This window comes from Hemitrygon akajei, chromosome 5 (genome assembly GCF_048418815.1).
Source record: "Hemitrygon akajei chromosome 5, sHemAka1.3, whole genome shotgun sequence".
Classification (NCBI taxonomy): Eukaryota; Metazoa; Chordata; class Chondrichthyes; order Myliobatiformes; family Dasyatidae; genus Hemitrygon; species Hemitrygon akajei.
Window position 1 is genome coordinate 181,075,796 of NC_133128.1, and position 27,876 is coordinate 181,103,671.

The window sequence follows — 27,876 nt, forward strand, 5'->3', positions numbered from 1 at the left end:
ACGCACACCAGACTTCCTTGGCAATATACACTTCCTTCATCTCAAGGAATTTACTGCACAGTGTCATTTAACATCTTCAGCAGGAGGATTGTAGTTGTTCATAAAAGTGCTTGGTATCATTTCAACAAGCAAAACTAAAATAGGCATGGTCAGAAATGCTCACTAATGCTTACTTATTAATGTAAGTTAATAATATAATGCCATTGTTATTGTTTTGTGGAAAGTTGTATCGAAAGTATATTTATATTTTTTCTAAATTATTACTTCCTAAAATTATTTAAGATATAAAACAACTGTTGAAATTTTCAACTTGGACTATAACCTCATTTGGCATCCAGGATGTGTTCCTGAGAACAAGAGGACTAAATAACGATTTTTTTTTGAGTTGACACAATAAGTACTGTGCCCTCATTGGTCGAATGCCAGTAACACAATGCGCCGTCATTGGTGGAAGGAACAAGAACAATGTGGCTCTTGGCAGGTTGTCAAGTTTTGCTGATGGATTTCTGTTTTTGTTTGGCTTGTTTTGGTAGATTCAGTCAGAAGCACTGAGTATTTCATGCTAAGCAAAGTAGCAAAATAGCAGTAATAAAATAAATTCATTTTAGACCATAAGACAATGGAGCAGAATTAAGCCATTCAACCATTTGAGTCTACTCCACTATTCAATTGTAGTGGATTTAGTTTCCCTCTTGAACCCATTATCCTCCCTACAACTTCTGACACCTTGCTAATCAAGAAACTATCAAACTCTGGCTTGGGCTCCACAGCCTTTTGTGGCAATAACTTACACAGATCCATTACCTTCTGGCTGAAGAAATTCCTCTTTATCTCTGTTCTAAAGGGATGTCCTAAAATTCTGAAGCTGTTTCTGGACTCCCCCACAAAGAAATACCCTTTCCATGTCCACTCTATCTAGGCCTTTCATATTCAGTAGGTTTCAATGAGATCTCCTTATTCTTCTAAGCTTCAGTGTGTACTGGCCCAAAGTAATCAAACACTTCTCATACTTTCATTCCCGCAATCATTCTCATGAGCTCCCCTGGATCCTCTCCAGTGCCAGCACATCCATTCTTAGATAAGTGGCTCTAAATTGTTTAAATACTCAAGATGACATTAGTGATATGCAGCAATATTTTGAGGGCAACAAGCAAAACTACTAACTATTCTTCTAAATATGCTTTTTCTGGACTATGATCACTGCAATGCACAGCCTTCAAGAGATGTGCTTTTTAATTGTCTGTACAATCTGACGTTTATGTGGTATCCTGAAGGATTCAGCGAACTGCACTCTTGAGAAAGCAGATGCTGCTGGAGTGAACTTTGGGCCAGATTCAAGCGGTGAGGCCTGGGCCCGAGAGGGAATAATTAACTGATGTTCACCCGATTTAAGCATTAAGACAGATTAAAAAGATTGAGATGTTGAAGCCAAGGCCGGTGGATAAATTGGTGTACTGCTCACTACTTCGCATCTTACTTGCCTCAGCACTGAATGGACTGTGCAACTGTGGCCTGTAGCCGTCAGGCTCCTGGATGGCTGCACTCGTCTTAGCACTAAACTGGCTCTGTGGTTGTGGACTCACTTTCAGGGATCCTGTGATTCATGTCCTGTATATTATTTATTTACTTTTTTAAATGTTTACACAATTTGTTCTTTTTTCCACACAATGAGTGTTTGACGGTCTTTGTTGTGTAGGTTTTTTCATGGCTTCTATTGTGTTTCTTTGTTTCAATAGCTGCCCACAAGAAGATGCATCTTAAGGTTGTGGTATACATATTAGATAATAAATGTACATTGAGTTTTGAAATGTGGTCTGACCAAAACCCCAGTATTACATCCTTGCTCTTGTATTCTAGCCTCTTGCATTTGTCTTTCTTGCCATTGATTCAACCTGCAAGTTAACTTTTAGGGAATCCTGCACAAGGACTCGTAAGTGCCTTTGCACCTCTGATTTCTGAATTTGCTCCCTGTTTAGAAAGTAGCTTATGCCTTTAACCATTCTTCTAATCTACTAATCCCTCTGCAATCCTCACCACCATCTGCTCCTCTAATAATCTCTGTATCGTCCAGAAATTTGGGCACAAAGCCACCGATTCTGTCATCCAGATCATTGACGTGTAACATGAAAAGATGCGGTGCCACTGCTGCGGAACTCTGTGAGTCACTGGCAGCCAACCAGAAACGGCCGCCTTTATTCCCACTCTTTGCCTCCTGCCAGTCAGTTAATCTTCTATCCTTGCTAGTATCTCTGCTGTAATATCATGGACTCTTGTATAGCGCCTTGTCAGAGGCCTTCTGAAAATCCAAGTAAAGAACATCTACCGACTCTCCTTTGTCTATCTTGCCTGTTCTTTGCTCAAAGAACTACAACAGATTTGTCAGGCAAGATATCCTCTTAAGGAAACCATGCTGACTTCTGCCTATTTTATCATGTGCCTCCAAATGCCCTAAAGCCTCATCCTTAATAATGGATAAGTCAGACTAACTGGCCTATACTTTCCTATCTTTTTGCCTTTCTCCCTTCTTAAAGAGTAGAGTGACATATGCAATTTGTTAATCCAGTCCAGTCCTCCAGAACCATTCTAGAATCTAGTGATTCTTGAAAGATCAAGCTATGCTTGAGATATATAACTTTTCAAGATTTTAAGAACCTTAAGTCTTGCTGGATCAGAATTGTATAACTCTTAATAGGGCTGAGAAGATGTGTTCACCACAACATCTGAGGTGGTTTATTGAAGGCTAACAGTTATCATCTTGGTGAAGGCTAAATGCTGTCCTTACCAGAAATGCCAAGAGTTAATACATAAATGAAGGTATGTAGCAGTCAAGTTTAATCTGAGCAGTCTGCGTAAACTAAGAGAAAAAACACTTATTAGTAATGAACATTATGAAATAAAGGTTTTGCGAATTGGCCATCTATAAAAAAAGAGCAATTAGTTGATGTTCCGGAGAGCTTTGAAGAAAGATCTCATCCCGAAATGGTGACTGTTTACTCTTTTCCATTGATGATGCCTGGCATTTTGAGTTCCTCCAGCATTTTGTGTGTGTTGTTTGAATTTCCAGCATCTGCAGGTTTTCTCGTCTTTATGAAAAGCAAATTTTGTCAAATACATGCAGGGTAAGGGGCATGTACGTTTCAAGTCATGATAGTAGAAATACTCAGCAGAAGAACATAAGAAACAGGAGCAAGAGTAGGCCATCTGGCCCATCAAGCTGCTCCGCCATTCAATATGACCACGGCTGATCTGGCCATAGACTCATCTCCACCTACCTGCCTTTTCTCCATAACCCATAATTCCTTTCAACATCAGTAATACTGATTAGAGTATGCAAAATGCTGTTAAGAGTAGTCATGATGTTTTAAGTAGTATCTTACATTGACTTGGAACAGTTGCTCCAGCAATATTCAGAGAACCATACCTTTTTTGATTTTGTAGATTGCATGTAACTTATATTATAACGAGGACAATTCTGTATCTGCTCCCGCCCTTTGGAAATTAATGGTCAGGCTGTGTCTGGGGTCAAGTCATTCAAATTCCTGAGGACGACTGTTAACAATACATTGAAGTAGGACAAGCACATTATGCTCATCACTTGGAAAGCCCTGCAGAAATTGTTCTTCCTAAGCTAGTTTAGGAAACTTAATATCTGAGGATGTATTCTGATTTGAATTTTTACTAAGTTATCATTGAGCACTAGAAGGTTGCGAATGAACGGCTGATTTCGGGAGCGAAGGCAGTTTTACTACTTGGGGTAAAAGAGAGGCAAGACTGCACAGGCGCATGACGTCAGCCAGTAGAGAGCGAAAGGTTTAAAAAGAAGGCCACCATATCCAGCAGGCAGTTTTCAGAGTGGGCAGCAGAGTGAGAGGCAGCAGAGTGATAGGGCTTTGGCTCAATGGGCTTAGGCAGTAACGGGACGAGACGAGGTAGGTTTACCTGTGTTATTTGTGGAAAGAAGGAAGTCTGTGTGTGAGGTCAGTTTTCTGTGCTCCGTGTCAAATGTGGGAGGTCCTGGAGTTTCCCATCCTCTCAGATGGCCATATCTGCTCCAGATGGATCGAGCTGTAGCTCCTAAGGGACCGAGTTAGGGAACTGGAGATGCAGCTCGATGACCTTCGCCTGGTCAGGGAGAGTGAGGAGGTGATAGAAAGGAGTTATAACCAGGTGGTCACACTGGGGCCACAGGAGACAGACAAGTGGGTCACAGTCAGGAGGGGGCAGGGGAAGAGTCAGGTACTAGAGAGTACCCCTGTGGCTGTACTCCTTGACAATAAATACTCCTGTTTGAGTACTGTTGGGGGAGAACACCTACCTGGGGGAAGAAACATTGGCTGTGCCTCTAGCACAGTCTGTCCCTGTGGCTCAGAAGGGTAGGGAAAGGAAGAGGAAGGCAGTAGTGATAGGAGACTCTATAGTTAGGGAGTCAGACAGGCAATTCTGTGGATGCAGGAAGGAAACTTGGATGGTAGTTTGCCTCTTAGTTCCCAGGGTCCAGGATGTTTCAGATCGCATCCAAGATATCCTGTAGTGGGAGGGAGAACAGCCAGAGGTCATAGTACATATTGGTACCAATGACATAGGTAGGAAAAGGGAAGAGGTCCTGAAAAAAGACTACAGGGAGTAAGGAAGGAAGTTGAGAAGCAGGACCACAAAGGTAGTAATCTCGGGATTACTGCCTGTGCCACACAACAGTGAGAATAGGAACAGGATGAGGTGGAGGATAAGTGCGTGGCTGAGGGATTGGAGCAGGGGGCAGGGATTCAGATTTCTGGATCATTGGGACCTCTTTTGGGGCAGGTGTGACAAGTTGCACTTGAATCCCAGGGGGATCAATATCCTGGTGGGGAGGTTTGCTAAGGCTACTGGAGAGAGTTTACACTAGAATTGTTGGGGAGTGGGAACCGAATTGAAGAGACTGGGGAAGAGGAGGTTGGTTCACAAATAGAGAAAAATTCTAGACGATGCAAGAGGAAGGATAGACAGGTGATAGAGAAGGGACGCGCTCAGACCGAAGGTTTGAGATGTGTATTTTAATGTAAGGAGAGTTGTGAACAAAGTGGATGAGCTTAGAGTGTGGATCAGTACTTGGAGCTGTGATGTGTGGCCATTACAGAGACTTGGATGGCTCAGGGACTGGAATGGTTACTTCAAATGCTGTGTTTTAGATGTTTCAGAAAGGACATAGAGGTAGGCAAAAGAGGTGGGGCGTGGCACTATTGATCAGAGATAGTGTCACGGCTGCAGAAAAGGTGGAAGCCATGGAGGGGTTGTCTACAGAGTCTGTGTGGGTAGGGGTTAGGAACAGGAAGGGGTCAGGAACAGGAAGGGGTCAATAACTTTACTGGGTGTTTTTTATTGGCCGCCCAATAGTAACAGGGATATCGAGGAGCAGATAGGGAAACAGATCCTGTAAAGGTGTAACAATAACAGAGTTGTCGTGCTAGGAGGTTTTAATTTCCCAAATATTGACTGCCATGTCCCTAGAGCAAGGGGTTTAGATGGGGTAGAGTTTGTTAGGTGTGTTCAGGAAGTTTCTTGACACAGTATGTAGATAAGCCTACAAGAGGAGAGGCTGTACTCGATTTGGTATCGGGAAATGAACCTGGTCAGGTGTCAGATCTCTCAGTGGGAGAGCATTTTGGAGATAGTGATCATAATTGTATCTCCTTTACAATAGCATTGGAGAGAGATAGGAACAGACAAGTTAGAAAAGTGTTTAATTGGAGTAAGGGGAATTATGAGGCTGTCAGGCAGGAAATTGGAAGCTTAAATTGGAAAGAGATGTTCTCAGGGAAAAGTACGGAGAAATGTGGCAAATGTTCAGGGGATATTTGTGTGGAGTTCTGCATATGTATGTTCCAATGAGACAGGTAAGTTATGGTAGGGTACAGGAACCATGGTGTACAAAGGCTGCAATAAGTCTAGTCAAGAAGAAAAGAAAAGCTTACAAAAGGTTCAGAGAGCTAGGTAATGTTAGAGATCTAGAAGATTATAAGGTTAATAGGAAGGAGCTTAAGAATGAGACCTTCTGTGCGGAACCTTGTCAAAGGCTTTACTGAAGTCCATATAGTGGATTTTGTCTATATGGACTTCAGTAAGGCCTTTGACAAGGTTCCGCATGGAAGGTTAGTTAGGAAGGGTCAATCTTTAGGTATTAAAATTGAAGTAGTAAACTGGATTCAACAGTGGCTGGATGGGAGATGCCAGAGAGTAGTGGTGGATAACTGTTTGTCAGGTTGGAGGCTGGTGACTAGTGGTGTGCCTCAGGGATCTGTACTGGGTCCAGTGTTGTTTGTCATATACATTAATGATCTGGATGATGGGGTGGTAAATTGGATTAGTAAGTATGCAGATAATACTAAGGTAGGTGGCATTGTGGATAATGAAGTAGGTTTTCAAAGTTTGCAGAGAGATTTAGGCCAGTTAGAAGAGTGGGCTGAACGATGGCAGATGGAGTTTAATACTGATAAGTGTGAGGTGCTACATTTTGGTAGGAATAATCCAAATAGGACATACTTGGTAAACGGTAGGGCATTGAAGAATGCAGTAGAACAGAGTGATCTGGGAATAATGGTGCATAGTTCCCTGAAGGTGGAATCTCATGTGGATAGCTTGGTGAAGAAAGCTTTTGGTATGTTGGTCTTTATAAATCAGAGCATTAAGTATAGGAGTTGGGATGTAATGTTAAAATTGTATAAGGCATTGGTAAGGCCTAATTTGGAGTATTGTGTACAGTTCTGGTCACCGAATTATAGGAAAGATGTCAACAAAATAGAGAGTACAGAGAAGATTTACTAGAATGTTACCTGGGTTTCAGCACTTAAGTTACAGGGAAAGATTGAACAAGTTAGGTCTTTATTCTTTGGAGCATAGAAGGTTGAAAGGGAACTTGATAGAGGTATTTAAAATTATGAGGGGGATAGATAGAGTTGACGTGGATAGGCTTTTTCCATTGAGAGTAGGGGAGATTCAAACAAGAGGACATGAGTTGAGAGTTAAGGGGCAAAAGTTTAAGGGTAACACGAGGGGGAATTTCTTTACTCAGAGAGTGGTAGCTGTGTGGAACGAGCTTCCAGTAGAAGTGGTAGAGGCAGGTTTGGTATTGTCATTTAAAGTAAAATTGGATAGGTACATGGACAGGAAAGGAATGGAGGGTTATGGGCTGAGTGCGGGTCAGTGGGACTAGGTGAGAATAAGTGTTCGGCATGGACTAGAAGGGCCGAGATGGCCTGTTTCCGTGCTGTAATTGTTATATGGTTAAGGAAATTAGGGGAGCCAGAAGGGGCCATGAGAAGGCCTTGGTGGGCAGTATTAAGGAAAACCCCAAGGCATTCTGCAAGTATGTGAAGCGCAGGAGGATAAGACGTGAAAGAATAGGACCTATCAAGTGTGACAGTGAGAAAGTGTGTACGGAACCGGAGGAAATAGCAGAGGTACTGAATGAATATTTTACTTCAGTATTCACTATGGAAAAGGATCTTGGTGATTGTAGTGATGACTTGCAGCAGACTTAAAAGCTTGGGCATGTAGATATTAAAAAAGAGGATGTGCTGGAGATTTTGGAAAGCATCAAGTTGGATAAGTCGCTGGGACCGGGTGAGATGTACCCAGGCTACTGTAGGATGTGAGGGAGGAGATTGCTGAGTCTCTGGTGATGATCTTTGCATCATCGATGGGGACAGGAGAGGTTCCGGAGAATTGGAGGGTTGCGGATGTTGTTCCTTTATTCATGAAAGGGAGTAGAGATAGCCCTGGAAATTATAGACCAGTGAGTCTTACCTCAGTGGTTGGTAAGTTGATGGAGAAGATCTTGAGAGGATTTATGAACATTTGGAGAGGTATAATATGATTAGGAATAGTCAGCATGGCTTTGTCAATGGCAGGTCATGCCTTATGAGCCTGTTTGAATTTTTTGAGGGTGTGACTAAACTAAAGGAAGAGCAGTAGATGTAGTGTATATGGTACCCTATGCAAGGCTTATTGAGAAAGTAAGGAGGCATGGGATCCAAGGGGATATTGCTTTGTGGATCCAAAACTGGCTTGCCCACAGAAGGCAAACGGGTTATATTATGCATGGAGGTCAGTCACCAGTGGAGTGCCTCATGGATCTGTTCTGGGTCCCTTACTCTTTGCGATTTTTGTAAATGACCTGGATGAGGAAGTGGAGGAATGGGTTAGTAAGTTTGCTGATGACACAAAAGTTGGAGGTGTTGTGGATAGTGTGGAGGGCTGTCAGAGGTTACAGCGGGACATTGATAGGATGCAAAACTGGGCTGAGAAGTGACAGATGGAGTTCAACCCAGATAAGTGTGAAGTGGTTCATTTTGGTAGGTCAAATATGATGGCGGAATATAGTATTAATGGTAAGACTCTTGGCCATGTGGAAGTTCAGAGGGATCTTGTGTTCCAAGTCCATAGGACGCTCAAAGCAGCTGCGCAGGTTGACTCTGTGGTTAAGAAGGTGTACAATGTATTGGACTTCATCAATCGTGGAATTGAATTTAGGAGCTGAGAGGTAACGTTGCAGCTATATTGGACTCTGCTCAGACCCCACTTGGAGTACTGTGCTCAGGTCTGGTTGTTTCACTACAGGAAGGATGTGGAAGCCATAGAAAAAGTGCAGAGGAAATTTACAAGGATGGTGCCTGGATTGGGGAGCATCCCTTATGAGAATTGGTTGAGTGAACTCGGCCTTTTCTTCGTGGAGCGATGGAGGATGACAGGTGACCTGATAGAGGTGTATAAGATTATGAGAGGCATTAATCGTGTGGATAGTCAATGGCTTTTTCCCAGGGCTGAAATGGTTGCCACAAGAGGACACACGTTTAAAGTGCTGGGGAGTAGGTACAGAAGGGAAGTCAGGGTTAAGTTTTTTACTCAGTGTGTGGTGAGTGCGTGGAGTGGGCTGCCAGCAACGGTGATAGAGGCAGATACGATAGAGTCTTTTAGGAGTCTTTTGGATAGGTACGTTGAGCTTAGAAAAATAGAGGGCTATAGGTAAGCCTAGCAATTTCTATGGTAGGGACATGTTCGGCACAACTTTGTGGGCTGAAGGGCCTGTATTGTGCCGTAGGTTTTCTATGTTTCTATGTTATGTGACCTCCTCTAGTCCAGGTTGCAACGAGTGGTCCATTCAGCAGAGATCATTGGCTGTCAGCTACCAACATTAGAAGACCTGTTCATCGCCAGAGCGAAGAAAAGAACTGCAAAAATTACTGCTGATTCCATCCCCCCTAGCAGTCACCTATTCACCAAATTGCCATCAGGGAGATGCTACAAGTCCATCACCACCAGGACTATACGTTGTCTCCGAGACTTCTTTCCTGAAGCTATCCAGCTTCTCAAAAAAAACTCACTCAGATTTAATACCCCTACTGTCCCTGCACAGCATCTATTAAATGGTTTTTTCCTGCTTCTCCTTGTTCTGTTGATAATTATTGAGATTGTCATATGTTCATTTATTTAAGTTTGATTGTTAACAGCTTTGCTGATTGTTGATTGCTTATGGTTGTTTGCCCTATTGTCTTGTAAATTGTTGGTTTCTCTTGTGCTGTCTATTGTATTCTGTATTTAATGTTTGGCACTGAACCATAATCAATTCTGGTCTGTTGCATTTACTGGTAAAAAAGTGGTTCTGATTCTGAGGCGCCCACTATAGGTATTCCAGGTCTTGGAGGTTCACTTGTTTTGTGCCAGGTCTGAGGTCTTGATTTTCAAGCAGTCTTTTCTCAATCAACTATTGCAGCTTTTCCTGCTTTATTTATTATAATCCGTAGCTTGGATGCGTTTGGGGGTATTTTAATGAAGCTTTTTCCTTCTCAGATTTATAGTTGTATTTTAAGCTTAATATCTAACTGTACAGTATCTAAAGGAGACTTTGCAGTAATATTCTGTTTTTGATCCAAAATACAGGTGAGTCGATTATTGATTTTGGGAGGAGCCAGCGTGAACTACCAAACTGAGGTTTTAAACAATGCTCCAATCCTTTGTGTTCAGTCGCATCTTGGTCATCAGGAAATGGTAAATCTACTGGTTGAATTTGGGGCTGCAGTTGACCATGCATCTGAAAGTGGTGTGACAGCCTTATGCCATGCTGCAGCTGCAGGACACCTGAATATTGTGACTCTTTTGTGCAAGAAAGGAGCTAAGGTAAGGATCTGGTATTGATGTTGATTTCCATGATTCATAAAATGGGCGTGATCTAATTAAAAATACTATGATTTTAAGCGTTAGGGTTAATGTCCTTGAAACATGAGAATTATAGCAGGTAGAGGAAGCCGGTGATATATAGTCTAAGGAATTTACTTAAAACTGCAAAAGGCAAACTGAGCATTTTATTGTTCCTTAAGATTAGGTTATGAGCAAATAAATGAATAATATTTTTGAATTACGGTACTACATCAGGCATACAGGCTGATATTGTTCAGAGGTAACAAAATGCTGGAGGCATTTCAGCAAGTCAGGAAGCATCTATGAAGGAAGAAACAGTCGACATTTTGTGCTAATACTGTTCACGATTGATGAAGTCTTGGCTCGAAATGTCAACTGTAGTCTAGTGTGAAATACTATTTATTCATTGTCTTCTGAATAGTAGGTAAGGTAATAGCTCTAAAGGAAATATTCCCTTTTTGCTTCTCTTATGAAACGTAGCAGAGTGATGCAGCAACTAGTGATGTGTTTTACAGCTCCAGCAATCCAGACTTGATCTGGACCTCTGATCTCTAGAACTATTTGTGTCGAGTTTGTACTGTCTGCAGTGTTTCGCTGGTGTCTCCATTTTCCTCCCACATCCCAAAGATGTACTGCTCAGTAGGTGAGGGAATGGAATAATTGTGGGGAAGGGGATAGTTAATGGGATTTTGTGACAGAATAGATTACAGAGAAATAAATGGGGAATTAGGATTCATGTGATTCCTTGAAGAGCTGGTGAAAACTCAATAGTGAGGCTAGTGGCCTTGTGTAGTATAGAAAATAAGCCAAGGAATAATGTGCAGCTAGTGCATTATACAAAATTGTATTAGGTAACTGGCAGTAACTCTACGATGGTTAGTAAATCATCTACTTTCAAATCTCTTAGTATCTCTCCTTTCAGTTAGTCCTGACGAAGGGTCTCGGCCCGAAAAGTCGACAGTGCTTCTCCCTATAGATGCTGCCTGGCCTGCTGTGTTCCACCAGCATTTTGTGTGTGTTGTTTGAATTTCCAGCATCTGCAGATTTCCTCGTGTTTGCTCAGTAAATCATCTTGACTGTATCACTGAGAGCCAAAGCAATTTTAAGTTTAATACTGCAGAATAAAATTATTTGTTGTGTTGATATTCACTGTGTTTAATGTACACAGTGAATACTGGTTAATTTGGCCATTGATTAATCAGGGCAGCCCCTTATTTGGGACAACTGCTAAAGAACAAAAGCTAGTTAAAAATATAGTCAGGATTCTCTTTATTTATCTGGGACACTATGCTGCTTAATTGGGATAGGACAGTTGCTGAACAGTTTCTAGCTAGTGTTGGTCTCGTACACTTTGTGTGACTATTAGACACTACATCGTGCTTAGAGAAAATAGTTTTTAAATACTGGCAGTTTTGTGCATTTGTGTTTTAAAAAGTAGTGATTTTTGTCTCTGATGGTTGACAAGAAATAAACAGTAAGGCAGTTCAGAATTGTTTTGCTCACTGCGTTTTCAAGTATTCAGACTTGGAGATGCCAGAAACGGCTGGGAGTGAAAATAAAACGATTAACACGTTAGGAACTATGAAAAATTTGAAGGTATTGACAATCATCTTGAATGTTACAATTAAAATTAGGATTTGGAGAATACAGTCGTTGAAAGCATTGTATGAAGGCAGTCTATTATCTGCATTAGGTGGCTGTGCTGATCCTGAGTTGGAAATTCTTTTGTTTCAGCAGCAACATTTAAGAAAACACTTAACAGTGTTCAAACTTAATTAATAATGATGGTAGGCAGCCGTTGATCCTAGGGAATCATGGGTTTGTCCCTCTAGTGGGCTGTGTCCTCTTCAAGGCACAGGCCTGGGCAGGAAGATTTGAAGAACTAGCTGTTGCCCATGCAGCGGGTTCCCTCTCTCCACGTCATTGATGTAGTCCAAAGTAAGGGCAAGCATCAATACAGCTTGACACCAGTGTCGCCGCAGAGGTTGCCAGAGTGAGGTTGTGAATGACATCTAACTGCCTTAGGGACCCCGGCTCGGGAGTCCTTCCCCAGGGTTTACTCCCGAAGTCTTTCCCATGAGTATGGCTGGAAGACAGCAGAGGTTTAAAATCAGAGTTTCCCTCTCCTAGGTGAGCTGCTGTCTGAGGCTGATGAGCCCCACCTGCTCGATAACTAATAATAAAGTACAGAATAATAATATACACAATGATAATATATCAATGTGCAATAATAATAAAACAGAAACTATTCTACAATGATGTGTTCTCCTGTAACACAGAGATGAACTGTTGTACAGGTGGCCCCTGTTTTTCAAACGTTTACTTTACGACAGCTCGCTGTTACGAAAGACCTACATTAGTACCTATTTTCGCTTTTACGAAAAAAGATGCCCACTTTATACGTATGTTTACCCCATGAAAGAGGCAGTTGTGTGCGTATGCGTGTACGTGCCGATTTTTTTTCTCCGAATCAATTTTGGCTCGCTGTTTTCCTGATTTTGATAAGCGAAACTACACCGTGCATACAATATTTCTACTTTATATAGGCTGTCATTCCTTTATGACAGCCTATATATCATTTATGATATCATTCCTGCTTTTACTATATGTTAGTGTTATTTTAGGTTTTATGTGTTATTTGGTATGATTTGGTAGGTTATTTTTTGGGTCTGGGAACACTCAAAAATTTTTCCTATATAAATTAATGGTAATTGCTTTTTTGCTTTACGACATTTCGGCTTACAAACGGTTTCATGGGAACACTACCTTCGGATAGCAGGGGAAACCTGTATATGCTTATTGCATTTGGTAGGAAAGATTTTCTGTAACGATTCTTATGACAGCGAAGCTGATTGAGCCTGTTTGAAAGTGTCCTCCGCTGCTTATTCAGTAGGTCATGGAGAGGATGTGCTAGATGGTCCATGATGGATAACATCTTGTTTAGGGACCTCCTCTCTCTCTCTCCACCACTAACTCCAAAGAGTCCAGGTTGTAACCAAGGAAGGATCCAGCCTTTTGATGAGTTTATTTAGACTTCTTGCATCACCAGCACCGATGCTTCTTCCCCCCCCGTAAGCAGCAAAGAAGACTGAACTTGCTACAACAGACTGGTAAATGATTTCCAAAACCCTGCTGCACACATTGATCTCAGCTTCCTTAGAAAATAGAGTCTGCTCATTCCTTTCTTGTAAACTGTATACAGTTAATGAAAAGAACACGGTATCGTACACTGGATGAATTCCTCTGTGATAACTGTTAACAACTAATACACAGTTTTACAGTAATATTGCTGAAGTTCTAATTTGTTCTGCATTTCATTTAAAAGCATAATTTGTTACTCTGTTAAACAGTAGTTTGTCTTTTTTTATATAGCTTTTAAACTATTTCCATGAAACTTTGGCTAATTGGGGCAGCCACTTAATTGGGCCAAAGTATACTGATACCAATATATCCCTATTAATCGGAATCCACTGTATTTATATTCTGTATATTATCTGTAATGTTTTAATTAGTGAATATATAGGGAACTATTCCACATTAATTCAGTGCTATTGCTAACATAGTGAAGCAGTCTCTTATGGTAACATTATTTATGGACGTTTTGGAAGTACAATAGATCCTGATTAATTGGGACACATCAGGACCAGTGCATTATGGTCCAATTAAGTGACTGTCTCAATTAGCCAAACTTTATTTGGAATAGTTGAAAAGGTATTAAAAAAAACTGAGTAACAAATTATGTATTTAAATAAAATACAGAACAAATTAGAATATTACCAATACTACAAAATAATTGTGTATTAGTTCCTAATAGTTATCGACGGAAGAATTTATGCTGCTGTTTTGATTGAATTGTAAATGAACAAAATCAGCACAGACACCTAGTGCAGGTAACAGACTCCCTTCATTGCCTTCCTGCATGAAGTAGTTTCGTAATCCAATGATAAGATTCCTGGCATCCTGTGTAGTCAGTAGCTCACGATCAGATGTGTCATATTTTCCACTGTCTCATCTTCATATTTCTCAACTTAGTGTTTTAATACAATGCTTTTGACAGTTGCATCCTCCCAAACTACATTTTCATTATAATATTCAAGATAATTGTCAATAACTTAACATGTTCATAGTTCCTAAATAGTTAGTTGAAGTAGTGAAATAATTTCATTTTCACTCCCGGTTGTTTCTGGTGTCTCCAAGCCTGAATGCTTGAAACCACAGTGAGCAAAATAGTTCTGAATTGTTGTACTGTTCATTTCTCACCAACAATCAGTGACAAAAATCACTGATTTTTGAATACAAGCACAAGCAACTGACACTATTTAAAACCTGTTCACTCTAAGCACGGTGTAGTGTCTAATGGCCACACAAGTGCACACAACTTACGCTAGTTAAACTGTTCGGCAACCATCTCCTGGCCAAACTGAGCTGCATATTGTCGAAATAAACAAAGGGAATCCCACCTATTTTCTTGATTAGTTTTTGTTCTTTAAGGCAACCTAAGTAAATGGCTGTCCTGATTAACTGACAGCCCAATCAACTGGAATCCACTGTATATAAATGATCCATCTAACTCTATCGGTTTCGAATGAAAAGAACTTTGATTATAGGATTTACCATTTATCTCTGTACGTGTCATATCAAAACACATATTTGTAAAAAGCTACTAAACAGATAAAATTATCAATAATAGAGCATTCATATAATTAAAGTTTAATAAATCCCATGTTAGTCTTTGAAAGCAGCATAATGTGTGTGTGTTTGTTTATTTAAAAGTAATATGTATGTTTTAACTCCCAGGTTGATTGCACAGATAAAAATGGCCAATGTGCATTGGTTCATGCTGCTTTAAGAGGTCACCATGAAGTTATTGAATATTTACTCAAAGCAGATTGGACATCGAGTATACAGTCTTTCAAGAAAAGTCAAGCTCTTCAGCAAGCACTGATTGCAGCTGCAAGCATGGGACACACTGAAGTATGTTTTCAGAAGTTGTTAAGTTGACTTCTTTAAACTATACATAAATTAAATAGACACTTTGAGGAATATCTAATACACTATACAGCATCTGGAATTGCAACCATTTTAAATCTTTGGATGCAGATCTTCATTAGATGATCCTTCTATCATGGAAATCAGCCCTTTGGCCCAATTTGTCCAGGCCAACACAATTTTTTCCTGAGCCTGTCCCAAGTGCTTGCATTTAGCCCATGTCCCTTCAAACCTGGTGTATCCATGTACCTGTCCAAATGCCTCTGGCACATTGTAATTATACCCACCTTTGCAACTTTCTGTGATAGCTTGTTTCATACACAAATTGTCCTTTGTGAAAATCCTTTGCTGCTCATATTGCCTTTAAATTTTTACTCATCTCTCCTTAATCTTATATCCTTTAGATATTCCTGCCCCGGGAGGAAAAAAAAATGCTGTGACCATCCATCTATGTCCTCATGACTTTCAAAATGTCTATAGGATTTCCCCTCAACCTCCTTCGCTCCAGGGAAAATAGTTCCAGACCATCCAGTCTTAACTCAAGCCTTCCAGTCTCAGCAACATCTTTGTGAATCCTTTTTGCACACCCTATAGCATAATGATGTCATTCCTGTAATTGCACACAATATTGCACAACATTGTGAGCTGAAGGGTCTTTTCTTGTGCTGTACTGTTCTGTGTTCAAGTATTGCAGGTGAAGTCTCACCAATGTCCTGTATAGCTAGCTGTGGTATAGCTTTTCAACTCTTGTATTCGTTGTCTCCATAGGCTTTCTAAACCACCTCATCTATCTGTGTTGTCATGTTCAGAGAACTATGTACTTATTCTACTTGGTGTTTCTGTTCTTTCAACGTTCCCCAAGGCTCTGTCATTCACTGTGTATGTCCTACCCTTGCACATCGAATGTTGGAGCACAATTTTACTGAGCTGCAATAAGGACTTAGTATATAATTCTCAATAGCCAAATTTATTTGTTGTTGAAGAAGTCACCTTTAATGGCTCTCATGTTGCTTGGTGGTATCAATGTAGGTAAACACAAAATAACTAGAAACCAGGGAATAATTTTTTAAAAATTATTAATAAATATGCTTTGTACTATATTTCAGTCCATAAAAATTAGAAGGGAACCTTTTAACTTTGCTTTTTAAAAAGGCACCAATGCATGAAGAGAAGCGATCTGTTTTAACTAATTTATGCATGCAGAGCAGAGAGAAGGGAATCCCTTTTCTACATTGTTGTGAGAGAAGAGCATCCAGAAATGAATTTTGTTATATTCTGTTTGTTGGGTCCTGTATACAGTCCAAATAACCAGTAGTACTCAACCAAACTGGTAATGTTATGAACATATAAATAGTTGACTTATCTTCTGTGTGCTAACCATTCACTTAAACCCATTAATGGAAAACCTTTTAAACATTGGAAGTAATTTGTGCACATTATATTTAATTACACAAGTTAAGTGCTTTCAGTTTTTCTGTGCTATTTATAGGTTGTGAAGAATCTTCATGCTCTTGATGGTGAACACAGAATAGACATCAACAGCTTTGATACTCTTTGGGGTGAAACAGGTAATAGAGGTTTTTCTGTGTTTCCTTTATAACTTAAATGTTGCCTGTTAACATTATACATTTTTATTACTTTTCAGAACAAAGTTATTCTTTATGATTTCTTTCAATTCACTTTTAGTTACTCATTAGTGAATGTTACATATATAGAGTAAGTTGGATAAAAAATATTCACCATATTGGAGTTACTACCTCAAATTTCAGTGCCATTTCATGTCATTTCTGTAAACAACAATTAAGTATTCACTGGAAAAAAGCAGTTTTACTTTGTTTTATTGCATTTGTTAATTTGGACTGTTTATACTGATCCAAATTAGAGTAATTTTAATCAGTTATTGTCATTACAAGTTGGAAACCATAAGAATGCAGTTCTTTGTACGACTGATAATTAGTGAATTGAGTCGCATAAATAAAAATCAAAACAATTGTGGGGGGCAAAATATTTCCTCTGCTTGGTCACCAGAGTTTGTAAACTTAAAATAATTTGCAACATAGCAGGAAGAGAGGAGTGTTTTTTTTTAAAAAATGAGGTCCTTTGATGCTGAGCACTGTGTTTGAAACGTTTGTATAATCATATTCAATTAGATAGATAGATAGATAGATACTTTATTCATCCCCATGGGGAAATTCAACTTTTTTTCCAATGTCCCATACACTTGTTGTAGCAAAACTAATTACATACAATACTTAACTCAGTAAAAAAAATATGATATGCATCTAAATCACTATCTCAAAAAGCATTAATAATAGCTTTTAAAAAGTTCTTAAGTCCTGGCGGTTGAATTGTAAAGCCTAATGGCATTGGGGAGTATTGACCTCTTCATCCTGTCTGAGGAGCATTGCATCGATAGTAACCTGTCGCTGAAACTGCTTCTCTGTCTCTGGATGGTGCTATATTATAGCACTCAAAAAGAATAAGATATATAAAGACAAAAAAAATTGTAGAACAACAAGCAAAGGCAAGGAAATGGGACACTGTCTCAATCATCCATCTATTTTATAGTCTCAACTTGGTGTTATTCCTTGTGGCATATCGGGCGGCATTTTTTGCTGTTTCTTTAACATCTGTCTTTTTTTTAATGAAGCCAAGTTTCCAATTCAATGCTCAACCCAGCAAGGGGCCTGCTGGATTTGAACCTGAGACGATTTGCCCCAAAGTCTGGTGCTGGTACTACACCGCCACTGGCCAGCAATTTCAACTTGTGTAAGTGACTATTTTTTCTTCACTTTAGCTCTCACAGCAGCAGCAGGAAGGGGTAAGTTGGAAGTATGTGAACAACTTCTGCACCGTGGAGCTGTGGTGTCACATCCCAATCGAAGGGGTATTTCTCCAGTATTTTGTGCAGCAAGGCAGGGCCACTGGCAGGTAAAATATTTTCTGTTTGTTGTCATAATGTTCTTATTTGCTTGCAAAAGGCATCTTATTGTTCATTATGAAATTTTTAAAACATTAGCAGAATTTTAATTTCTGTAGAAGTCACTTTTGCTTAAAGTATGTGTTGATTATAATGTGATTTGCATTTCTGTTCATCCTTTGCATCGCTGCACTAGTGTCAATTTGGAATCATGTATTTCACTAAAATATCAGTAAATAATCTAAAATGCCAACGACACCACAAAATATTATTTTGTTTATCATTTTGAACATTTAAAAACATTCCTTAAATTGTTAAAGACAGGAGCATAGAAAATGGCAGCATGTACAGGACCTCTACTTTTTAGAGTTGGCTGTGTCATTCAGTGTGTCGTGGCTAATTATCCATTTCATTGCCTTATTTCTGTTTTCTCCCCATATTCCTCTACATTAAGAAACATATCTATCTACTTGAAAATATATTTAACAACAAGGTCTGTGCTGTTTTCTGTTGTAGAGAATTCTACACCAATTGGGCGAAGAAATTTCTCCTAATCTTGATTCTAAATGGTATTCTGGACTCAGCAGCCTTTAGAAACACCCTTCCTATATTTAGTCTGTTCAGTTTTGTTTGAATTATTTAGCTTTTGATGAGAGCTCCTCTCATTCTTCTATATTGCAGTGATTTGAAGTCTAACTGACCTAATCTCTCATTGTACACTGATGCTATTCCAGGACCAATCCAGTAAACTTTGTAGCATTCCTTCCATGGCACAAGCATCCTTTTCAGCTAAATCCCATGGTCATCAATCTTGTGTTGATTGTCAGAGGCCATCATAAAGCCAGAATGATGATGTTTACTGAGTTTAGACTGCCCATTTTTGTTGACATCTCCTCAAAACTATGTGCTTCCTTGAGCAAGATCTGGATAATGTTTAGGCTGATGCTGATAAGTGGTATGTAGGGTTTCCCCTGAGATTGGGTAACTACTTACCCATGTAATGTGGAATTATTAGTGCAACATTTACATCAGTTAACCATTCACCAGAGATTCAATTGACCCGGCCACATAGATGCTTTGATAGAACTCGGGGAAAATTGAACCAAGTGGTAAGTTTCCAGACTCCTAAAGTATCATCTCCAAGGTGCACATCTATAGCATGATGGCCTATTTTCTGATTGTTATTTGGAGATGCATTCATCCAAATATTCTGGATGTTCAGTGGATCAAAGAAAAAGCAGTCACTGGCTTTGACCTCACAGCTTTAAACACTATGGCTGCAGTGTGTGAAATCAACAAGGTTCACAAAGACATTTTGCAAAAGCTTCTTCTACCGAACTACAAAAAAATGGCATCTAACCAGATGAAACAGCAAGGCATAAAGGTATAAATATATCCTTATTGACCATCGTTCAGATGGCAAAGAGAATAATTGGCTGGTTTTAGGCAATTGTTTAGTTTTGAATGTAAATATTTTAAGTGCTCAGACTAATTCCATTGGAATGCTGATTGATTTATCGTTTTGAACGTTTAGATTGCTGACCTACTGTTTAGGCATGGTGCTGATGTGAACACAACCGATAAGCAAGGTCGTACACCACTCATGGTGGCTTCTTGTGAAGGACACGTGAACACTGTTGAATTTCTACTTTCTAAAGGTAAAGGTAAACGTAAAAGAAAACAACCTCTAACTCAATGTCACAAAAACAAAGAAACTGGTTGTGGATTACAGGAGGAATGGAGACAGGCTAACCCTTATTGACATCAATGGATCTGGGGTTGAGAGGATAAACAGCTTTAAGTTCCTCAGCATCCACATCACTGAGGACCTCACGTGGTCTGTACACACCTGCTGTGTAGTGAAAAAGGCACAACAGCGCTTCTTTCACCTCAGATGGTTGAGAAAGTTTGGTATGGGCCCCCAAATCTTAAGAACTTTCTACAGGCGAACAATTAAGAGCATCCTGACTGGCTGTATCACTGCCTGGTATGGGAACAGTACTTCCCTCAATCGCAGGACTTTGCAGAGAGTGGTGCGGACAGCCCAGCGCGTCTGTAGTTGTGAACTTCCCATGATTCAGGACATTTACAAAGACTGATGTGTAAAAAGGGCCCGTAGGATCATTGGGGACTTGAGTCACCCCAGCCATAATCTTGTTGCTACCATCTGTGAAACTGTACCACAGCATAAAAGCCAGGACCACAGGCTTCAGGACTGCTTCCACCCGGCATCAGACTGATTAACTCACACTGATTTGAGTGTACTCTATGTTACATTGACTGTTCTATTTATTGTAAATTATTATAAATTAGTATGAGTGCCCTTTGCACATTTAGTTGGAGACGTAACATAAAGATTTTTACTCTTCATGTATCTGAAGGATGTAAGAAAGTCAATTCAGTAATGTCAATTCTGTAATATTATGGAGTTGCATTATTCTTGGTATCAATATCTGTTTGGTTTTGATCTTAGGTGCTTCCATATCTTCAGTGGATAAGGAGGGGTTGACTTGCTTGAGCTGGTCCTGCCTGAAGGGACAAAGAGCTGTGGTTCAGACTTTAGTGGAGAAAGGTGCATCTATTGATCACACAGATAAGAATGGTCGAACTCCTCTGGATCTAGCGGCATTTTACGGAGATTCTGACATTGTGAGTCCTATCAGACTTTGTTTGACATGTATTGATTTTTTAGTTCCATCATTGCAGAAGATCATTGGACTTTTTATATTTGAAATGCCATATTAATGCATATTGTGTCTAGATGAATTGTCTGGCAAACTCAAAATTGAATTATGTCATGTGTAAAACACAAGAGGCTAACTGGCTCCCATAACTTAAAGGTGTAACTGTCTTTGTAAAATGGTTTAAAGGCATTGGTTTTTATTTTTAAAAAGGTTGCTAAGATTGAGTCTGGATGTTTATCAAGCTATGTCGGAACAGTAGCAGCTTATATTTGAGGGGAAATAATGAAACTTTATGGATTTCAAAGGGCAAATACCCTCTCAGAATAAGCTATCAGCTCTTTCCACCTCATGTTATCACTAGTTTTTCATATAAAATATTAAAACTGTAGCAACACTAATAAAATGCTGGAGGAACTCATTAAGTCAGCCAGCATTTGCGGAACAGAATAAATGGTTAATATCTCCGACTGAGTCTTCAAAAGGGGGCCAGAAGCCAAACTTGGAAGGTGGGAGGAGGTACAAGCTGGCAGGTGATAGGTGAAACCAAATGAAGGGTAAGCTAAGTAGGAGAGAAGGAGTGAAATAAGAACCTGTGAGGTGGTAGGTGGAATAAGTAAAGGGCTGAAGAAAGAGGAATCTGACAGGAGAGGACAGTGGACCATGGGAGAAAGGGAAGGAGGAAGGTTATGAGAAGACTAGAATACAAGAGCAAGATGCGCTGCTGAGGCTTTATAAAGCATTATTTAGACTGCACTTGGAGTACTGAAGCAGTTTTAGTCCCAGGTCCCTTTTGTGCCTCAGTTTTTTGTATTTTCTCTCTATTTCGAAAATAGTCAACTGTTTCATTTCATCCACCAAAGTGCATGACCATACATTTCCTGACACTGTATTCCACCCACCATTTCTTTGCCCATTTCCTAATCTGTATAAGTCCTTCTGTAGCCTCTCTACTTCCTCAAAACTACCTGCCCTCCGCCACACATCCCTGTGGAACAACACTAGTCACTGGCAGCCAACCAGAAAAGGCTCCCTTTATTCCCACTATTTGCCTCCTGCCAATCAGCCACTGTCTTATCCATGCTAGAAACTTTCCTGTAGTACCATGGGCTCATAGAAAATAGGTGCAGGAGTAGGCCATTCGGCCCTTCGAGCCTGCACCGCCATTCAGTATGATCATGGCTGATCATCCAACTCAGAACCCTGTACCTGCTTTCTCTCCATTTCCCCTGATCCTTTTAGCCACAAGGGCCATATCTAACTTCCTCTTAAATATAGCCAATGAACCGGCCTCAACTGTTTCCTGTGGCAGAGAATTCTACAGATTCACCACTCTCTGTGTGAAGAAGTTTTTCCTCATCTCGGTCCTAAAAGGCTTCCCCTTTATCCTTAAACTGTGACTCCTCGTTCTGGACTTCCCCAACATCGGAAACAATCTTCCTGCATCTAGCCTGTCCAATCCCTTTAGAATTTTATACGTTTCAATAAGATCCCCCCTCAATCTTCTAAATCATAGCTTGTTAAGTAGCCTCACGTGTGGCACCTTGTCAAAGGTCTTCTGAAACTCCAAGAAGACAACATCAACCAATTCTCCTTTGTCAATCCTGCTTGTTATTTCTTCAAAGAATTCCAACAGATTTGTCAGGCAAGATTTCCCTTGAGGAAACCATGCTGACTATGACATATTTTATCATGTGCCTCCAATTACCCTGAGACCTCATTCTTAATAATCCAACATTTTCCCAACCACTGAGGTCAGACTAACTGGCCTATAGTTTCCTTTACCATAGAACCACAGAACATTCCAGCACAGAAACAGGCCTTTTGGCCCTTCTTGGCTGTGCCAACCATTTTTCTTCAGCTTCTCTCCCTTCTTGAAGAGTGGAGTGACATTTGCAATTTCGCAGTCTTCCAGAACCATTCCGGAATCGAAGTGATTCTTGAAAGATCATTACTATTGCATCCACAATCTCTTCAGCCACCTTGGGGTGTACACCATCTGGTTCAGTTGACTTACCTACCTTCAGACCTTTCAGTTTCCCAAGGACATTCTCTCTAGTCATCTATATCATTGGTACCAATATGTACCACAATTTCTGGCTGCTCACCCTCCAACTTTAGAATGTTGTGGACCCTAATTGAAACTTCCCTGACCCTGCCACCCATGAGGCAACGTGCAGTACCCCATCCATGTGCCTCTTCCACATCCACTGAATCTCCTGTCTGTACCTCTAACTATAAAACCCCCATCACTACTGCATTTTTTCCCATTACTTTAATACATAGGCTACACTAGTGGTCGCCAACCCGTCGATCAAAATCGACTGGTCGATCTTTGAGACTTTCCCAGTAGATCCCCAAAAAAAAGAAAAATAAATACACAAATACTGTTGAGAGATTGTTTCTGGGTTGCGGGGTTTTTGTTCCGTTCTTTCCGCCCAGTGCATATGTGCTCCCCTGCCACGCACTACACTAGTGGTCACCAACCTTTTTAAGCTCAAGATTCCCACCTCGGCCTTAGTGAAAGGCAAGATCGACCTACTAAATCGATTAGTCATGTGCATGCGCACTGGGCAGAAAAGACTGGAAGTAAAACCTCGCAACCCAGAAGTAGAAATAATGTATGAACACCAGGGGTCACCACCCTTTTTTGCACCGCGGACTGGTTTAATATTGACAATATTGTTGTGGACCGGCCAACGGGAGTGGGGGGGGGGGGGGGGGGGTGGGTGTTAAACACGACCGGAATACAGCGATACTCAAAGCAGGTTCCTTCTGCCCAGTCTATTCCACAATTTAGTTTATGTGGCTCTCAGCACTTGGCTTCTGTCCCGCTTGCTCACATTTTTTTCCACTCAAAAATCTCAGTGGGTTTGTCTTTAAGTGCAGGGTTCTTGGACTCATGGTACCGAAGCTGTTTTGAGGGCTTCATTGCCTCATTAGACAGCCTCTGGGCCCGAACTCCAGCCTCCCGCCCGCCCGCCAGACGCCTTGGCCAGGTGCAGCTGGTTGTGGGTGGGGTGAGAGGACAAGGTCAGGGTTGGAGGTCCCCGAGCTGGGGCCGTGGCGGTCGCAGTCCAGAGAATGCGACCGACCGAGCGAGGAGTGCGACAGGGCGCGTGCCTGCCTGCCCTCCTTGTAAGTAGGTAGGATCTATCGGTCGACAAAAGTTTGTCTCGAGGGATGACTTTCAGTAGATTGCAGCAAGGTAGCTGCTCTGCTACTTACAAAACCGAGCCCAAATTAGGTTGTCTGCAAATATTTTAGCACTGGGTTCCCCACGAACATTTGGTGTGGTAAACAGGTTTAGAGGCGGTGTCCATCTGTCCGCGCTCCAGGGCTGTACCAATGGCACTTCCCGCCGTCCGTGTGAGGCGGCTGGTTACCCGAGGTCAACCAGTGATCCCTGGCACGAGGGTGTCACTGTGTTTAGGCAACTGATGACCTCACGCTTTCAAGTTCAACAGCAGGCATGACAGAGTGAGGAAAGGTGCAGCTGACTCATATTACCAAATCATATCGTTTACTCGCGTGGTGGGGGAGCTACACACATGCACGCTGGGCAGAAAGAACGGAACTAAAACTCCGCAACCCGGAAACAATCTCTGAACAGTATTTGTGTATTTATTTTTCTTTTTTTTTGGGGATCTACTGGGAAAGTCTCAAAGATCGACAGATTGGCGACCACTACACTACACAGTGTACTTCATTGGTCCCCAACCACCGGGCCGCGAGAAAACGATATGAGTCAGCTGCACCTTTCCTCATTCCCTGTCACGCCCACTGTTGAACGCATGCGAGGTCATCAATCGCCTGAATGAAGTGATACCCTCGCACCAGGGATCACTGGTTGACCTTGGGTAACCGGCCGCCTCTTGCGACCGGCGGGAAGTGCCGTTGCTGCTGGCCTGGAGCACAGACAGATGGACGCCGCCTCTAAACCTGTTTACCACACCGAATGTTTGTGAGGAACCCGGTGCTAAAATATTTGCAGACGACCTAATTCGGGCTCAGGGTTTCGTAAGTAGCAGAGCAGCTACCTCGCTGCGATCTACTGAAAGTCATCCCTCCAGCCAAACTTTTGTTGGCCGATAGATCCTACCTACCTACAAGGGGGGGGCGGGCACGCGCCCTGTTGCATTCCTCGCTCGCTATGTCGCTCCCTCCGGACTGCGACCGCCGCGGCCCTGGCACGGGACCTCTGACCCTGACCTTGTCCTCTCACCCCACCCATGACTGGCCGCACCTGGCCAAGGTGGCGGGTGGGCGGCAGGCTGGAGTTCGGGCCCAGAGGCTGTCTAATGAGGCAATGAAGCCCTCAAAACTGCTTCGGTACCTTGAGCCCAAGCACCCTGCACTTAAAGACAAACCCGTTGAGTTTTTTGAGCGGAAAAAATTGTGAGCAAGCGGGACAGAAGCTAAGTGCTGAGAGCCACGTAAAGTAAATTGCGGAATAGACTGGACATAAGAAGCCTGCTTCAAGTATTGCTGTATTCCAGTCATATTTAACACCCCACCCACCCACCGTCGGCTGGTCCACAAGAGTATTGTCAATATTAAACCAGTCGGCGGTACAAATAAGGGTGGCGACCCCTGGTGTACATACATTATGGGTTGTGGGGTTTTTCTTCTGGTCTTTTCTGCCTGGTGCGCATGCATGCGACTAATCGATTTAGTACGTCGATCTTGCCTTTCACTAAGGCTGAGGTAGGGGATCTTGGGCTTAAAAAGGTTGCTGACCAGTAGGCTACACTGTCCTGCCCAAAAGTTCAACTCAATCCTTTCTGTTTGGGAATTCCAACAGTCAGTCAAGCTGACTGGTAATATGTTTAGTCATGGTGGGCAGTTTGAGGGGAAGAAGTGCTGATCTCCTATTTGCTATTATACTTAGTGAGATTGGAGGTTCTGGTTTTCAGGATTTCCCTAGCTCAAGCAGCTTTCTGCTTCCTTCCAATCTTTAAGTTAATTTACAACTCAATAAAGAAAACAGTAAAATCAATTTGCTAAGACACTTGTTGGATCCAGAGATAATATTATCCTGAAGGTTTTTAAGAAGTCAAGAATGAGGTGCAAATCTTATTACGTCCATTTTATTAATGTTCATAACAAACTAGTAAAGCATGACAGTAGATTACTATAACACTTGCTCTACTGTAAGTAAGGAGAAACACAAAGAACAGCAAACTTGCCTCGTTGTCGATCTTTATACTGAAGCTAGTTCAAGCTGGATAGATGAGGAAATTCTCTGATAAGAACAGCCTGAGACAACCAGGACAGCTTTGATTTATTTATGTTGTCATGTAGGTGAGACTACAGCTAGAGGTCATGGGTTAAGGATTGAGGATGAAAAGTGAAATGTTTAAGGGACCATGAAGGGAAACTTCTTCACTCAGAGTGTGGAATGAGCTTCCAGTGCAAGTGGTGGATGTGATTATGATTTCAAAGCTTAAGAGAAGTTTGGATAAGTACATGGATGGGAGGAGTATGGAGGAATATGGTCTAGGTGTAGGTGAATGGGACTAGGCAGTTCAGATGGTTTGGCATGGACTGGAGGGTCTGAATGGTCTGTTTCTGTGCTGTAGCTTTCTGTGGCTCTTTGACATTCCAGGCCTACAGGCAAAGAAACTACAGAAATGTAGAACCAGCTAGACTGCAAATTACTGAAAATTTCTTGAACATTTCCAGACAGACGGTTGTACAAACATTTAAGCAAGCATAAAGAAAGTTAAGCTACAAGAAAAATGATAATTTAGACACCTGTCCAACACAATGAAAGACATTTTGTCCTTTGTGCTATTATAAAGCTTGCTATTTTATTTACAGGTTCAGTATCTGGTGGAAAGAGGTGCCATGATTGAACACGTTGACCACAGTGGAATGCGTCCATTAGACAGAGCAATTGGATGCTGCAACACTCCAGTTGTAGTGATGCTACTTAGGAAAGGTGCAAAACTAGGTATGGATTTAAACTGACAGGATGCAGAGCCTCTGTAATCAACAGTAATATTTCTGATTTGTTATTTGTGGATTATTTATTGGTTGAGTTCATTTTAAAGAAGCAGTATTGTCCTGTATTTCTCTGTAAATTTTTGTACTGAGTTGTAAAGAATACAGTTGTCTTGAGGCCCTCCATTGGTCAGGGTTGACCATGGATGTTGTGTCCCAGCTGTCTACGTGATACACAAGCCAGCGCAGAGCAAAGCAAGCTGTTGCCCATGTAGCAGGCTCCCCCTCTCCACGCAGCTGATGAATCCAAAGGAACGGCAGAGACCGATACAGTTTGGCATCAGTGGTGTCGCAGGAGTTGCCAGTCAGCACTGAGCTCCTTATGGACTCCAGCTCCAGATCTTTCCCTTGGTGTTTTCTCCTGAGTGTTTGCCCATGAGTGGGTTTAGCCACAAGGCCGCAGAGGTTTGAGATAACAGTTTTCCTTCTCCTGGATGAGCTGCCAAACATGAGCCCCATCTGCCCAGCGACTGGTTTTAGGGCATCGTTTTTGCCTCTTCTGTCAATAGAAATGGTTCCGCTGGGCATAGCAGCGATCTGAAGGCCAGGAGCTGGACTTAGTAGTCAGAGGTTATTTGAGACAAGTGCCATCGCAAGCATTTAATAGCTAGTGGGAGATTATCCCCATTACCACCCCTTGCTATAGCAAATTTAAGGAAACATGGTTGTGTAAATTGATTATATTGCTAATTTGAAATTGTCCCTATTTTTTAAAAAAAAATCACAATTTATGATCAGTTGTATAATATGTGCTGATTATTTTTGGATTTGTATTGCTGGTGAGGTGAACATTGTCTGTCTGGTTGCCTTGAGCAAGTAATGGTGAGCTATCCTTTTCAGAGCTGTTCTGGAGGGAGCTCCAAGATTTAGAAGCAGTGACAATGAAGAACCTGCAATATATTTCCAAGTCAGGAAGTTGTACTACTCGTGCCTTTGTACTTGGTCACCAAGTTTGTGGGCTTGGGAGGTGATAGATGGAAGAAGTAAAGGCCAGAAGAAGGAATTTGATTGGAGAGGACAGTAGACCATTGTAGAAAGGGAGGGGGAGGGGCACAAGAGGGAGGCGATAGATAAAATTATTAAAGATGAAATAGTGGCATATCTAGA

The 27,876-nt window shown here is 41.3% G+C and overlaps 1 protein-coding gene across 2 annotated transcripts in view; it reads left to right on the top strand.

Moving 5' to 3' along the window:
- Nucleotides 1–27,876, top strand: part of LOC140728523 (protein TANC1-like) — a 134,599-nt gene that overhangs the window by 89,855 nt on the left and 16,868 nt on the right. The window contains exons 17-23 of one of the 2 annotated variants that reach the window (XM_073047368.1): nucleotides 9,916–10,152; nucleotides 14,971–15,147; nucleotides 16,652–16,730; nucleotides 17,960–18,093; nucleotides 19,617–19,740; nucleotides 20,556–20,731; nucleotides 26,587–26,719. In XM_073047368.1, the coding sequence (XP_072903469.1) occupies nucleotides 9,916–10,152; nucleotides 14,971–15,147; nucleotides 16,652–16,730; nucleotides 17,960–18,093; nucleotides 19,617–19,740; nucleotides 20,556–20,731; nucleotides 26,587–26,719 (1,060 nt within the window). The remainder of the gene's footprint in view (nucleotides 1–9,915; nucleotides 10,153–14,970; nucleotides 15,148–16,651; nucleotides 16,731–17,959; nucleotides 18,094–19,616; nucleotides 19,741–20,555; nucleotides 20,732–26,586; nucleotides 26,720–27,876) is intronic. The other variant, XM_073047369.1, reaches the window with a different exon arrangement.